We start from the raw sequence: 15,232 nt of genomic DNA on the forward strand, positions 1-15,232 counted from the left end.
GACGTGCAAGCCTGATGCATAGCTAGCTAATTTTGCATGCCCATTATACGACATCCACGTAGCTAATCATGACAAGAATAACACTAACAGATCCGACATATTGTAAACCTTGCCAGATGGGTAGCTGAGGACAAAAGTTGGCATGATTGCATCTGGAGGAGTTTGCACTTAAACTTCCCTATGAATTAATCCATTTCCAGACATTTTAATCTTGTGATCGGGATTTTATCAAAAACTGAAACACCATGCAAGTATTTTGTGTCGCTTTTACCATGCAAATATTAATATCAATACAAGTGCTTTGCCAGTTGTTTTTACCTAAGCTGCATTTTTCTTTTGCTTATTGAGCCTAGTGCTCTGCTGGCAGAGTACGCAGGTGCACTTCTTGGAGTTCTCTCTGCTGCTTTATATGGAAGGAAGGTTAATATATGGAAAAAGGTTAGTTGATAGCATTTAATATAATTCAGTTTTGCTGATTTTGTTTTTGTTGTGTTTCGTTACTGATCATATGTTGTGCATAACTAAAGGGTTGTTTGGATACCGAGATTATAGAGAATCAGATTTCCTTAAACGGAAGGGGAGCCTTGGCGCAGTGGTAAAGCTGCTGCCTTGTGACCATGAGGTCACGGGTTCAAGTCCTGGAAACAGCCTCTTGCAAAAATGTAGGGAAAGGATATGTACAATAGACCCAAAGTGGTCGGACCCTTCCCCGGACCCTGCGCAAGCGGGAGTTACATGCACCAGGCTGCCCTTTTAGATTTCCTTAAACGCAATTTCTGTTATACCACCTAGAAACTTGTTTGGCTTATCTAACTAAATTGTGGATATGTATAACTGGGTTTTACAAAGGCCCCAAATCCCAGCTTTTGGAAAAATGACCAATAGATGTTCTTCTATAAACCAGTTTTGTGAACGGCGCATGATCAATGTCCTCATGCATCATGGTGAGCTCAGCCCGAGTGACAAAAGCTCGACGGAGTCGCCGCTGTCGATCTCAGTCAAGCACTAGAAGCAGGTTGTGGTGCTCATGGCATGGTGGACGTGAACTCAGGCCACATTGTTGCCGGCGCCGTCCGTCCTCCAGCTCCGCCTTGTACCCCGTCGCCTCGTCAACGTGGCCTCTTGTTCTCGCCGTCATGGCATCGGTGAACAAAGCGAGGGTGGGCAGGACGAGAGAGAGTGCAGCATGATCGCCCCGGCAGCCGCGACGATCCAGGATGAGACAGAGCAACGGGATTGTCCCGGCAGCCATGATGATAACCGCGACTCGGAGAACCGTGTTTACTTGCATCGGTGAAATGACGAAATGACGCTGCTGGCAGTGGATAGAGAAAGTTGGTTGAGGTTTCCGGCAAGGCACTGTTCTGTGCCATCGAGCGAGTAGCGGCGCGAGAGCCAAGATGGCATGTGCTGTGCATGGACGCCATGAGCTCGAGCCACAATACCCAGTATGCACGGATTGCTTTTTCCCATGGAAACAAATAACTCCATAACTCTTCTATTTTTCATCCAAACAAGGAATTACACATCCCTACCTTCACAGAAAAACTAACCAACACTGACTTTCCTAAAAATCCTCCAAATGCCTGTTTTCTAAAATCTTATCGGTAATTTTGTGTATCCAAACAACCACTAAGTCACCAAGCATCTGGTAGTAATCCCTGGTTGGATTAATTACTACTCCTCCGTCCCAAAATAAGTGTCTTAACCTTATTTTGGGACGGAGGGAGTACTTCCTCCGTCCCAAATTGCTTGTTTTAAATTTGTCTAGATACAGATGTATGCAACATCAAAAGGTGTGTAGATACATCCCTATCTAGACAAATTTGAGACAAGTAATTCAGGACGGAGGTAATACATACATGACACTTGGCTTAAATCATTGTCTAATGTCTACTATTGTTATTCATATGGAGGAGGTTACTTTTATGCAACGTGACACTGTTATCTGTCTGGCAAATAAGTCGTAAATGCTGATAAGCACAAACAAATACCACATCTGTCATCTTTAGTCCATACTTTGGTTGAAAGTTATGTTAGCACAAACCTACATATTACTGTGCATGCATGTGTGCATGGAAAGTGCCACAAAAGCTAAAAGGCAAGTTCTAGAGGATGGCGGTTCGACCCGTAGTGTTGTATGGCACTGAGTGTTGGCCGACTAAAAGACAACATGTTCAACAGTTAGGTGTGGTAGAGATGCGCATGTTAAAATGGATGTGTGGCCACACGAGGAAGGATCGAGTCCGGAATGATGACATACGAGATAGAGTTGGGGTAGCACCAATTGAAGAGAAACTTGTCCAACATTGTTTGAGATGGTTTGGGCATATTCAGCGCAGGCCTCCAGAAGCTCCAGTGCATAGCGGACGGCTAAAGCGTGCGGATAATGTCAAGAGAGGTCGTGGTAGACTGAATTTGACATGGGAGGAGAGAGATCTGAAGGATTGGAGTATCACCAAAGAACTAGAAATGGAAAGGGGTGCGTGGAAGCTTGCTATCCATGTGCCAGGGCCATGAGTTGGTCGCGAGATCTTATGGGTTTCACCTCTAGCCTACCCCAACTTGTTTGGGACTAAAGGCTTTGTTGTTGCTGCTGCTGCATGTGTGCATGGACATTCACAGGATTGTAAACTTGTCTATGCATATCTGGCCACACAAGGATCGGGTCTGGAATAATGATATACGCGATAGAGTTGGGGTAGCACCAATTGAAGAGAAGCTTTCCCAACATCGTCTGAGATAGTTTTGGCATATACAACGCAGGCCTCCAGAAGCACCGGTGCATAGGAAGGAAAAGCATGATGATAATGTGATGAGGAACAACAAAGAGAAGTAAAAATCATATATGACTTTCTAGATACTTCTACTCCAGTCTTGTATTTCTTTATTTTCTTAGCTTTGGCCAACATTCACCTCTAGAGCGCTATCTAGCACAACACATTGAAGTAGTTCTTTCAACTCTAGTGCTTTGCACTTTGTAGCAGCAAGGTACAGTTGCTCCTCCACAACCTTGTGTTGCTTCAGGTGGTACCAGTGCTCCGTTGATCCAAAGTAGTTCTTGGTGTCCTCTTTGAGAGTGAGCTGCAAGCAATGATGCAACTGGAGAATAGGATGGATGTTGCAGAACAACTGATCAAAGCACTGCGTGAAGATCTTACCCAAAGATTGGATCAGTTGGTTGAGATGATAAGAAATGGTGTTCCCCATGCAGCCAATGAAAGAAAATTCATCAAAGGATGAAGATGTTAAACAAGGAGCAAGACTACCACAACAACATGCAGTTCACCATATTTTAAGAAGGCCAATTTATGTTGAAGCTTCTAAAGGTGAAGAATATGATGATGCCCTTGAAGAACCGATCTCTATGCATATCGGAGTACCCAATTGTACATATGCAAGGGATATGTACAAGGTAAAAGCTGAGATCCCAAATTTTAATGGGAATGTTGATATTGAATGGTGCCTTGATTGGTTATATGAAGTGGAGACTTTCTTTGAGGTCATGGAGATTTTGGAAGATCGTAGAGTTCCTTTGGTCGCGTACAAACTGAAAGGAGGAGCCGGTGCATGGTGGCATCACCTTCAAGAAGAACGCATGCTGAGAGGAGGACCTCATGTGAGAAATTGGCGGCAAATGAAGAGTATTTTGAAATGGTGATTTTTGCCCACTGATTATGACAAGATCCTATTTATCTAATTTTAAAATTGTGCTCAAGGAAATAGGATTGTTTCAGATTACGTGGAGTTTCTAAGGTTACAAGTGAGGCGATACCTTATCGAAATTGAAGATCAACAGGTTGCAAGGTACATTCATGGTCTCAATGATTCTATTCAAGATCGATTGTTGATGCAACAAATCTGGTCCAATGATCAAGCACAAGATCTAGTCTTAAAGGCCGAGAGGTTTGTGAGGACAAGAAAGAAGGCAAGGCTAAGGCAAATGAAGGCCCAAAATGCTATAAATGTGAAGTGGGACATATATCCGGCGGTTGCTCATTGAGGAAATTTGTTAACACAACTATCCATGATGTTCTTGAGAGACCTTGGCAATTTGATGTGGATACTACACACAAGAGGAAGGAAAAATCTTACTCTTTCATTTGGAACAAGAAAAAGATCATTACTCTACTAACGAAACTAATGGTAATACCTCTAAGGAGGAGAGGATAAGTATGTTAACTATCTCCCACACCTCTAATGAGTTTATGGAAAACTTGAAGGAGCTAGATTTGTGTGCTGCACTTGTTGTAAAAGGAGAAGAGCACCCGACTGTTGAAATTCTAGCTAAGGTATGTGGCTTATTAGCTGAATTTCATAATATACTTGGAGAGCCACATGGCCTACCACCGATGAGATGAATTCAACATAGAATTGATTTAATTCTAGGAGCAAGTCTTCCTAATCTTACACACTACCGAATGAGCCCAAAAGAGCATGAAATATTAAAGGAGAAAGCGGAGGAATTGATGCAAAAGGGGGCACATTCGAGAAAGCATTAGCCCATGTGTTGTACCAGCCCTGCTCACACCAAAGGAAGATGGATCTTGGTGCATGTGTGTGGACAGTAGAGCCATCAACAAGATCACCATAAGGTACATATTTCCCTATTCCCCGTCTAGATGACATGTTGGAGCAGCTTAATGGAGCAAGAGTGTTCACAAAGCTAGATTTAAATTCACATCAGACCAGGGGATGAATGGAAAACCGCCTTCAAGACAAAGGAAGGGTTGTTTGAATGGCTAGTCATGCCATTTGGACTCTCAAATGCACCAAGTACCTTCATGCACTTGATGAATCATACACTTGATGAATCAAGTCTTTAGGCCCTTCTTATCCCACTTTGTTGTGGTTTATTTTGATGACATCTTGATCTATAGTAAGGATGAGGATGAACAATTTGATCACACTCGGAAGGTGGTAGGAGTACTAAAGGAAAATGGCCTCTACGTCAACTTGAAGAAATGTGTTTTCCTGCAAACACAACTTTTCCTAGGATTTGTCACAACATGTGAGGACATTCGTGTTGATGATTCTAAGGTTGAAGCAATCCGAGAATGGCAACTCGGAAGACGATTTCCGAGGTAAGAAGTTTTCATGGCCTTGCAACCTTTTATAGGCGATTTATGAAGAATTGCAGCATTATCATGGCACCAATTACCGAGAGTTTGAAGAAAGGGAAGTTCCAATGGACAGAAGTTGTTGTAGGCATTGGGGCTGTTTTATCTCAAGGAAGGCCATCGCTTTGTTCAGTGAGAAGTTAAGCGAAGCAATGTAGAAATGGAGTACTTACCAGCAAGAATTGTATGCCGTTTTCAGAGCTTTAGAAACTTGGGAAGTCTATTTGCTGCCTAAAGAGTTTATCGTTTACACTGACCATCAATCCTTGAAGCATTTTAGAAATCAAAAGCACGTTGATCGTATGCTAGCAAGATGTGCAGCATATCGGAGATGTTTAAGTTTAACTATCTCATTGTGCATAAATCTGGAGCATGTTAGGAAATATGCAACTTGTATTTCCAGGAGGCCATAGGCCAGTATATATACATGTACAGGTGTGGAATATATGCAGGAAACCCCTTATACAATGGATAAATACGAAAGGTAACATGGCTATATATATAATACTCTAACACCCCCCCCCCCTCAAACTCATGATGGAGTAACAACACTGAGTTTGGAGAGATAGAAGCCATGCTGCGCTCTTGTCTGGGCCTTCGTTAGAACATCCGCCAACTGTAACTCGGAAGGCACATACTGAAGAGCAATAACCTGATCCTGCACACCAGCGTGCACATAGAAAGCATCAACACCATATGCTTGGTGAGCTCATGCTTCACAGGATCGCGCGCAATGCTAATAGCACCTGTACTGTCAGATAAGAGTAGAGTAGGTGTAGTAACAGAAACACCAAAATCCTAAAGTAACCATCGTAACCAAGTCACCTCTACCGTCAAAAGAGCCATATCTCGTAACTCAAGCCTCTGCACCTGAACGGGAAACTGCAGTCTGTTTCTTCGTCTTCCAGGCAATGAGAGAACCACCAAGAAAAACACAGTAAGCAGAAAGTGAACGGCGATCCGAGGGATCACTAGCCCACGTAGCATCCGAATAGGCCTGAAGCTGTAAAGAACTGGAGCGAGGAAAGAATAGACGGTGAGAGATCGTTCCTCGAAGATATCGGAGAACACGAAGGAGGTGACTATAGTGAACCGAAGTGGGAGTGGAGACAAACTGACTCAGAATATGAACCGGATAAGAGATATCCGGACGAGTGACAACTAGATAGGCAAGACTCCCAACAAGATGACGATAACGCGTCGGGTTAGGCAAGGGTTCACCATCAGTATCACGGAGGTGAACATTGAGCTCCATGGGAGTCTCAACAATGCGCTCATCGGTAAGAGCAGCACAAGCAAGAAGATCCTGTATATAACTTTCTTGGGATATAAAAAAGCCAGAGGTAGAAGAGACTTCAATCCCAAGAAAGTAGCAAAGAGGTCCAAGATCAGACATAAGAAACTGCTCACTAAGACGGGCCTTTACAAAGGCAATATACTCGGGGTCGTCGCCAGTGATGATCATGTCATCAACATAGAGAAGAAGAAGAGTCCGACCACGAGGAGAAAGGTGGACAAACAATGCTGGATCATGAGCAGTCGCTGAAAAACCAGCGGCAGTCACCACAGAGGCAAAACGCTCAAACCAGGCGCGGGAGGCTTGCTTAAGGCCATAGAGAGAGCGACGAAGATGACATACCATGCCATCAGGAACAGAATAGCCAGGTGGTGGCTGCATGTATACCTCCTTACGCAGCTCACCGTTAAGAAAGGCATTCTTAACATCAAGCTGAGATACAGACCAGTGGCGTAATCAGCTGGCACGAGACGGCGGCTGGGTTGGTGGGGGGCGATCTGGTGGCTCGAGCGAACGAAGACTGCAGGGGAGGGGGTTATCGATCGGGAGAGGCCCGTCTGCAGGGCGACGGCGATCAGATCGGGAGCGGCCCAAGGCCCGACTGCGGGGCAGGGCGGATCGATCAGACCCAATCGGGAGACCTGGCGGGCGAACGGAAGACGGCGCTCGACGCGATCGGATCAATCGGGAGGGGTAGAGGAAGACCGCGGGGCGAGTCGGGCAGATGAAACCCAGTGGCCGGAGGAGTGGATCAATGGCACGAGTTGCAGCGTGCAAAAAATTGACCTAGCTAATACCATGTTAGGAAATATGCAACTTGTATTTCCAGGAGGCCATAGGCCAGTATATATACATGTACAGGTGTGGAATATATGCAGGAAACCCCTTATACAATAGGGTAAATACGAAAGGTTACATGGCTATATATATAATACTCTAACAGAGCAAACAATCGAGTAGCCCATGCTTTGAGTCTTCGTGCATATCTCTTGACTTCTTTTGAGGCTGAACTTCCATGCATTGCTCAAATAAAGGAGTTGTATGAGGATGATGAAGGCTTTGACCATCTTTGGGTAAAGCATGTTACGGGCCAACCATTAGGTGATGACTATTTGGTGCAAGATGGCTACCTCTTCAAAAATGATTGTTTGTGCATCCCAAGAAGTCCTCTACGTGACAAACTGATTAGAGAGCTCCATTCAAGTGTCAGTGGCCATGTTGGAAGCGACAAGACTATCGCTAACCTGGAAGCTTGTTGCTTTTGCCCACAACTAAAGAGAGATGCTAGAAAGTTTGTTTCAGCGGTACCCCATATTTCAAACCTGCAAAGGCCAAGTCCAAAATACAGGATTATACATGCCTTTGTCTGTTCCTGTTGCTCCATGGGAGGGCATCTCTAGACTTCGTGTTGGGTTTGCCAAGAATAAGATGAGGGAGTGATGTTGTGTTTGTAGTCGTGGATGGATTCTCTAAAATGGCTCATTTCATTTCATGTCGCAAGACAACTGATGCTCATCATGTGGCAAACCTATTCTTTCGCGAAGTGGCCAGACTTCATGGCGTTCCAAGGCCCATCGTCTTAGACTGTGATAGCAAGTTTCTTGCTGCATTTTGGCTCACTTGTGGAAACAATTTAACACTTGATTAAAATTTTCTAGCACTGCTCATCCACAAACAGAAGTCCTGATTTTTTTCTTTCAGTAATCTGATTCGTTGGCATTTTTGGAGAAAGAAAGGGACAATGGGATTTGGCTTTATCTCTTGCAGAGTTCTCCTACAATAACTCCAAGCATAGATATGTTAAGCTTCATCCGCTACCCAATGCAACCAAAAGTCCGGACTGATGGAAAGGGCCAGGCAATCCACATATACACTTACAAGATCCACAGGAAGGAGTCATTTTTTCATTGTCTACACGAAAGTTCCAACAATGTGGTGGACCTGGTGAAGGTACCATCAAGGGGAAACTCAAAATCAGCATTGTCCTTTGTTGATAATTGCACCGAGTTATTTGAAGAAATTAGTGGTGTTTTGGTAGCACAAAATTAGAAATATAAACATCTTGTTGACTGCAAAGGAGGCTGAAATCATTCCAAGTTGGTGAGGCGATGGTTTACCTCCGGAAAGAAAGACCGCCTTTAGGTATTAAAGGGAAGCTTAGGCAGCAAAGGTATGGGCGCTTCTCTATTATGAGGAAGATATATAATAATCCTTATGTGATATATCTTCCAAGCGAGATGGGTATATCCAACAGATTCGATGTTTCGGACTTGACTCTCTACCACCCCGAAGAAGCGCTCTATGAAGATAACTCTAAGGTGACCAGAGGAGAATGATGAGGAACAATAGAGAAGTAAAAAAAAAAAATCAGAAGTGACTACTTTTGGATACTTCTACTCCAGTCTAGTATTCTTTATTTTCTTCGCTTTAGCTACTTTTTTCTGTAGTCTTATAGCTGAGTAATATGCTAAATCTTAAGTAATGTTTTCTGTAGTGTTCTAGGTATAAGTAGAAGTTGAGGTGTTAAGGCTTTCAAAAGCTTATAGATAGAGGTCTTCTATGTACGCCCATTACCTATAACTAGCAAATTTTGCAACGGGAGAAAAAAACATCCCCCTCACAGGCTGACGCCTTCCATTTCAACGCGGCAGCCCACTCATATTGTTGGTCACCCCTCCTCCTCTCTCTTCTTTAATTACAATTAATGACAACATATTAAAAGCTAAAGTAATAATTAGAAACACATCATGATATGCAAAAGTTAAGAAGCTTATGAAAACAAATAAATAATTGATTGATTCCAAATTATAGTTCACTTCAAAAATAGAAAAATCAACTAAGCATGAAGAATCATATTTATCTAACAATGGAAATAGGTAAACACTTAAGCTACTGGGATCTAACTAAATGATAAAAAATAATTAACATACTCTAAAATTCTAAAAAGGAATTGTTTGAAACATACATGCTTTACTGTACTGGTTTGTTGAAAAAATGTGTATTTTGTGGCAACGGGGGCAGAAACTCAGAGACTTAAAAACCCGGTGAGAGACAAATCCGTTGCATGAATATAGATGTCGAGACTCAAGTCAAATCTATAATAGCATGTCCCTTTTCATTGCCATCAATAATACAAATCCGTTGCATGAATATAGATGTCGAGACTCAAGTCAAATCTATAATAGCATGTCCCTTTTCATTGCGATCAATAATTCGACCATATGCAGTTGTCAAATAGTTTGAAGATTTAAGATGAAGATTACAAATCCTGTTTGCGATCCACATAACAATATTACGATATATTATTTTTTCTCATGTATTTATTGTCACAATTGATTGAGATTGGAAGACTTATGGATCATTTGTCATGCAAAAGAACAATAAAACTCAAGGCATGGTTGCATAAATTTCACATAAATGAATGAAATTCTGTTCAGTAGATAAATTCAAACAGTGGAAATTCATCCATGCCTGATCCATGGCGAGATCCAAGTAGTAGCCCCGCCTCCAATTATGTGCCTCCATGTGATAAGGTAGTGCACTTCTGCAACCAATTGGAACCCCGACTCGTATGTAAAACAGTAACAGTCATCAGGCTTGCAGCCAGCCTGTACCTGCATTGCACACACGCACACCAATTTAAATCTAGCTAGACCCAGCGCCGCAAGAAACATTGTACTGCCAAAAATTGGTAATGGTGAGCTTGTGCTTGTAGTGGTGGAAGGAGTAACCAGCCCAGCCCAACGTAGTACCAGCCGACATGACAGAGAGCAAGAGATCAAGAGGAACACTGTGGCTGAAATTTGAAACGCTAGGGCATCCGTCTTCAATCAGGAGCCATCTGTTTGAGCCCGCTCTGACTCTGCCTTCGCCCTCATCGCTGCCGTGGTGGACTTGGGTGACCACTGCAGGTGCTACCATGTCGGTGACCAGCTTGGCTGCTTCTAAGGAAAAGAATAACCGAGCAGGGGAGGGCATAGCAAAGGATGCGGGCGGGACGTGTGGGCGATGCTATCGACCACCAGCAACAAGCCGCATGTAACCATTGCTTCTGGGTACATAATCCCATCATACAAACTCGAACCTGGCACCGGCGGCGCGAAATTGTTGTCATTAGAGGCGGCGGCCCGCGGGTTTCACTGGAATATTGTAAGCATTGTCGGGTTCCACATGATCGATTAGCTAGCCGCGCTCCGCTTGCCGCACAGCGCCATCTACTCGGAGGGGCGGCGTATGTATCATCCGAGACGCTGTAAAGCATGGTGGACATGGCATCATGGCGGCCAGCGGCGGCAGTTGCGTAGGCAGGAGTGGAAGCGTCAAGCAGGATGGCCGCTGAGTGCAAGAGACAGATGCGTAGGAATTGCACGAGGTGGACAGGTTCATTTGGAGCTCGGTAGCGATGGAGAAGCGGAGTCCCGTGACGACCTAGGGGCGACGACCTGCTCGACCAGGAGGATACCGTCCGGCCGCAAGGGCCCACCTTCGTCACACATGGGGCATGCTCTCCATCAACGCAGGCTCGGGCCGCACCATCTCGCCCACCCGCCCGTAGCAGAACAGATGCATCACGAACGACGACATGCCACACAATCTCCGTGACCTACTCCTGCATCCGCGGCATGCTCTCCTCCTCGCCACCATCCTCGATCATGGCCACCAATAGCCCCACCTCCCGCTTGAGCTCCAGACCTTGTGCCGACAAAACCTACGCCGGGCCACACCCCCATACGGCTACTGCAGCCCGCACGAGGCGCCATCGACCTAACCCGTGCAACCTGTTGACCGAAACCGAGTGGTTCACGTTGGAATATTGTATATGGGGTGAAAAACTAATCAAGCAGGTTTTACTTTTTTCCCGAGGAGCGATGGAAAGGCTTGGACCTGTTGTACAGAGGAGAAGCGGATGAAAAAAAATACTTGATCGATCTAGCTTTTTCTTTGAGGAACTGAGATCAATATAGTTTTTTTTAGGGGAGCGATCGATCAAGTTTTTTCTAGGGGTGAGATCGATCATGAGTCAGGAACAATCGATTGAGTTCACATATGTGCCAGATCGATCTAGTTCACATGGGCCACGGGCTTGCCTGATCAGCCGTTATTGGTTTCACGAGGGTCAGATCAGGGTCAGATCAGGCAAGCCCATGGCCCATCGATCAGAGCCAATCAACTCGATTGATTGCTAAGTACATATCTAAAATTTATGTAGATTTATTTTTAAATCTCAGCCGTCAATCTTTGTTGTTACACAAAATCAACGGAGATAAAGGGATGGCGGAAGGAGAACCATGAAAGCCTCCTTCTTTTAATATTAGGTATAGATAAAGCTTGGTGTTCTTATCTAAGATCTTGGAGTAGATCTTGTGCTCTAGAGCGATATCTAGCGCAGCACGTTGAAGTAGTTCCTTAAACTCTAGTCCTGCACACTTTGTAGCAACAAGGTGGAGTTGCTCCTCCACAACCTTGTGCTGCTTCATAATGTCAAGAGAGGTTAGGCTAGACCAAACTTGATATGGGAGTCCGTAAGGACCTTGTGCTGCTTCATAACGTCAAGAGAGGTTAGGGTAGACCAAACTTGATATGGGAGGAGTCGGTAAGGAGAGACCTGAAGGACTGCAATATCACCAAAGAACTAGCCATGGACAGTGGTGCGTGGAAGTTAGCTATCCACGTGTCTGAACCATGACTAGGTTTCGAGATCTTATAGGTTTTCACCCAACTTGTTTGGGACTGAAAGGCTTTGTTGTTGTGTTGGTTGTTGTGTAATTAGATTACTGGATGAATAATAACTGTTGAATACCTTCTCTGAATTTGCTAAAACAATTATGTTTCCCTGGCTTTGTAGATTGGAGGGCTCGCTGCTATGCTGCTAGCATACTATCTGTTATCAAATGGTTGGGCTACAAGAACAAATTCACCGCTATGTATCCTGTTGGAATAATCTTATCTGAAATCACAGTCTGCAAGAGTATATATTTTTTCCAAGTTCAAACCTTCTCCCAGGTTTAGCACAGTAGGTATTTCTGATAAATAATAGACTCCTGCAAATGGTGTTGGAATCCTTGACTTCATACAGATAGCTTTGGAAGTGAACCACTGGAGAAGGCTACAGAAACTACCGGGATGAAGGAAATGGTTCTGCCAATTACTGCTGGAATTTTATCAGCTTTGAGGAGAGTATTGGCTCGGCGAGTCTCTCTCAAGGTACTCTAAATTACAGTAACCTTCTATCATGAATGATTAATACCTTCCATTTATCTTCTTTACTTTATGCTTACACAAGCTTTGTATGAATTGACAACTGCCATCATTTTATTCCTCTGCAGAATCAACTCAAAAGGCGACTTCATGCGATAACTGTTGCTTCTGCTACATGTTTTCTTTTTCCATTTGCAATGTGGGATACAATTCTAGTGAGTGCACATTGGTTATGCTCATACTTATTATGGTTCCATACTTTTTCATTTGATTTGTAGCAAGAGCTGTTTTGTTGATGGCAGGGTTCAACATCTGACAGCATAGTTAAAATGCAACTTCCAAGCTGGGCATATTTGAGTACTGTTTTGTTCGGAATGGTGCTTATATTCTATGTTGATAATGTTGCTGAGGAAAGGCAAGTCTTTTCTCAAAAAAAGGGAAGCTAATTTTGATTTGAACGTACATTTAATATCTGTACAAATTCTTCCGTGAGTTGTCTTACTGTTCCGTATTCAGCATACATAGTTATTGTATTTTTTTTAATCGTGTATATCAACCAGACAAAGTAGATTATTGACTACTTGTTATCCCTTGAATATCTTCATGAGTAACCCATATAAAAGTAGCATCCTGTAGTACAGAAACATGTATAGATGTAGCTAATTAGTGGCGCCGGGTCAAGACGGCAACGTCCGAGAAAAAGGGAGTGCCACTGTTATTACACCAATTCTGGTGTGCCACTGGGATAGCACGCTGCTGGTAGGAGTCCGTTAAGAGAGACCTGAAGGATTGGAGTATCACCAAAGAACTAGCTATGGACAGGGGTGCGTGGAAGCTTGCTATCCATGTGCCAGAGCCATGAGTTGGTCGTGAGATCTTATGGGTTTCACCTCTAGCCTACCAGCGGCGTGCTATACCAATGGCGTGCCGTCTTGACCCGGCGCCACTAGCTAGCTACATCTATACATGTTCTGTACTACTGAATGCCACTAATTAGCACGCCTTTGGTATTGCCCCAAATATCAATGGCGTGCAGGAAAGATCGAATGCTACTGGGGACCCACATGTCAACTGGAGCGGCGGAAAGATGACATCAGATTTATTAGTGGCGTCGAGCGCTACTAGTAGATAAGCCATTAGTGGCGTGCTTGCCCAACGTTCAGCCCCAGCGCCACTAATAACCACTTACCAGTGGCGTCCGGGTTGCGCGCCACTAATGACGTTATCTGAATGCCGCTAGTAGGCTTTCTTCAATTTCTACTACTAGTGATTTCCTTTTCCTGGATGCTTGGTGTTGTTTCTGGCATTTGTGTTTTTTAAGCATAAGAGATGCATACCTAGTAGGTACGTTCTATTTGCTTCATCATCTAATATTTACTTAATTGTTATTCATTGTCTAGCAGCTTGCATCTGGTCTTTTCTTCTCCAAGGCACTTAGTGGTTTCAACAGGTTGCATCATTATTTTGGAGATATTATACAAAATGGATTTCTCCCTTCCTGGTTTGCTGCTTTGTTCCGTGATTTTGGGATTTGGTGAGTTTTGAGGTCTCATCTTTTTCTTGTCCCCATTATTACTGAACTCTACATTTGCTTTCAGAACTATACTATGCAAACTATACCTCATTAGCCTGTCCGTTTTGAGAATAGTCAATTCTTTAACTGCAATTTAGTCACTAAAATGTTATGCTGTTTTCATTCTTCTATTTTATTTAGTGCGATAAAAAAATGTTGTCCATTTGTAGGTATTTTGGAAGCAACCTCCTTGGACCGATCAAAAAAAAGGCCATTGGAGGCACATGAACCGTCAAATGGATCACTTCACAATCAGTTGCGGATTTCAGAACTTCCAATGTAGAATGAGGCTTGTATATATTAATTTCGGGCGTAATTAGACAAGTCTTGAACGTTATAGAGAACTGCCTTTATTTGCATGTGTTGCAAATGTATGCTTATCTAGTCATTTGGCCTGGGACGCGAGGGGTTGTCATATGTTGATTTCGATCAGGGGAAAATAGTTAGAGAAGTTTTGACTTATAACAGTCTAACCGAGGCAATGTTTTCCTAAGAGCATCCCAATAGGTGCCCTGTAATAGGGCCTAACTGCTTTTTACATCACCATAGGGTAAAAACAGTGCTCCAATAGGTGCCCTATATGCAAAAAAACAAAAAATACACAAAATTTACAACAACACCAAAAAAATTAGCACAAAGTGTTGCACCGATGGAGCAAAACAAACTCAGTTGCGCGCGAGTCGCCAATCGTCGTGTTGAATGTTCACACGCCATGTTGTATCCCTATGGACGACCCCTTCAACCCTGTGGCCGCCGTCACCAATCGTCATGTTGAATGTTCACACGCCATGTTGTATCCCTATGGACGCCCCTTCAACCCTGTGGCCGCCGACGCCACTCCGACTTTCCACCAAGCTGCATCAACCTCTCATGCCGCCATAGCCATGGCCCTCTTGCTTGGGATGGCGATTTGTTCCCCACAACCCATCATAGCGACCGGACAACCGGTGCCTCCTGAGCCACTAGAGGCGCCAGGAACCCAAGAGCAAAACAACCATATTATTGGACTTTTGGTGTGTATCGGACATCCGGCACTTCGTGAGC

General features: G+C 43.9%; 1 protein-coding gene across 5 annotated transcripts in view; it reads left to right on the top strand.

Annotated features, from left to right (window-relative positions):
* Positions 1 to 14,681, top strand: part of LOC123052405 (uncharacterized) — a 28,650-nt gene extending 13,969 nt beyond the window's left edge. For 2 of the 5 annotated variants that reach the window (XM_044475554.1, XM_044475558.1), the window contains exons 4-11: positions 354 to 438; positions 8,185 to 8,367; positions 12,263 to 12,341; positions 12,494 to 12,621; positions 12,744 to 12,830; positions 12,918 to 13,030; positions 14,016 to 14,149; positions 14,359 to 14,681. In XM_044475554.1, coding sequence (XP_044331489.1) covers positions 354 to 438; positions 8,185 to 8,367; positions 12,263 to 12,341; positions 12,494 to 12,621; positions 12,744 to 12,830; positions 12,918 to 13,030; positions 14,016 to 14,149; positions 14,359 to 14,471 — 922 coding nt within the window. In that variant the 3' untranslated portion in view covers positions 14,472 to 14,681. The remainder of the gene's footprint in view (positions 1 to 353; positions 439 to 8,184; positions 8,368 to 12,262; positions 12,342 to 12,493; positions 12,622 to 12,743; positions 12,831 to 12,917; positions 13,031 to 14,015; positions 14,150 to 14,358) is intronic. The other 3 variants (XM_044475555.1, XM_044475556.1, XM_044475557.1) reach the window with 3 other exon arrangements.
* Positions 14,682 to 15,232: the final 551 nt, after the last annotated feature.

Source organism: Triticum aestivum, chromosome 2D (assembly GCF_018294505.1).
Source record: "Triticum aestivum cultivar Chinese Spring chromosome 2D, IWGSC CS RefSeq v2.1, whole genome shotgun sequence".
Lineage (NCBI taxonomy): Eukaryota > Viridiplantae > Streptophyta > Magnoliopsida > Poales > Poaceae > Triticum > Triticum aestivum.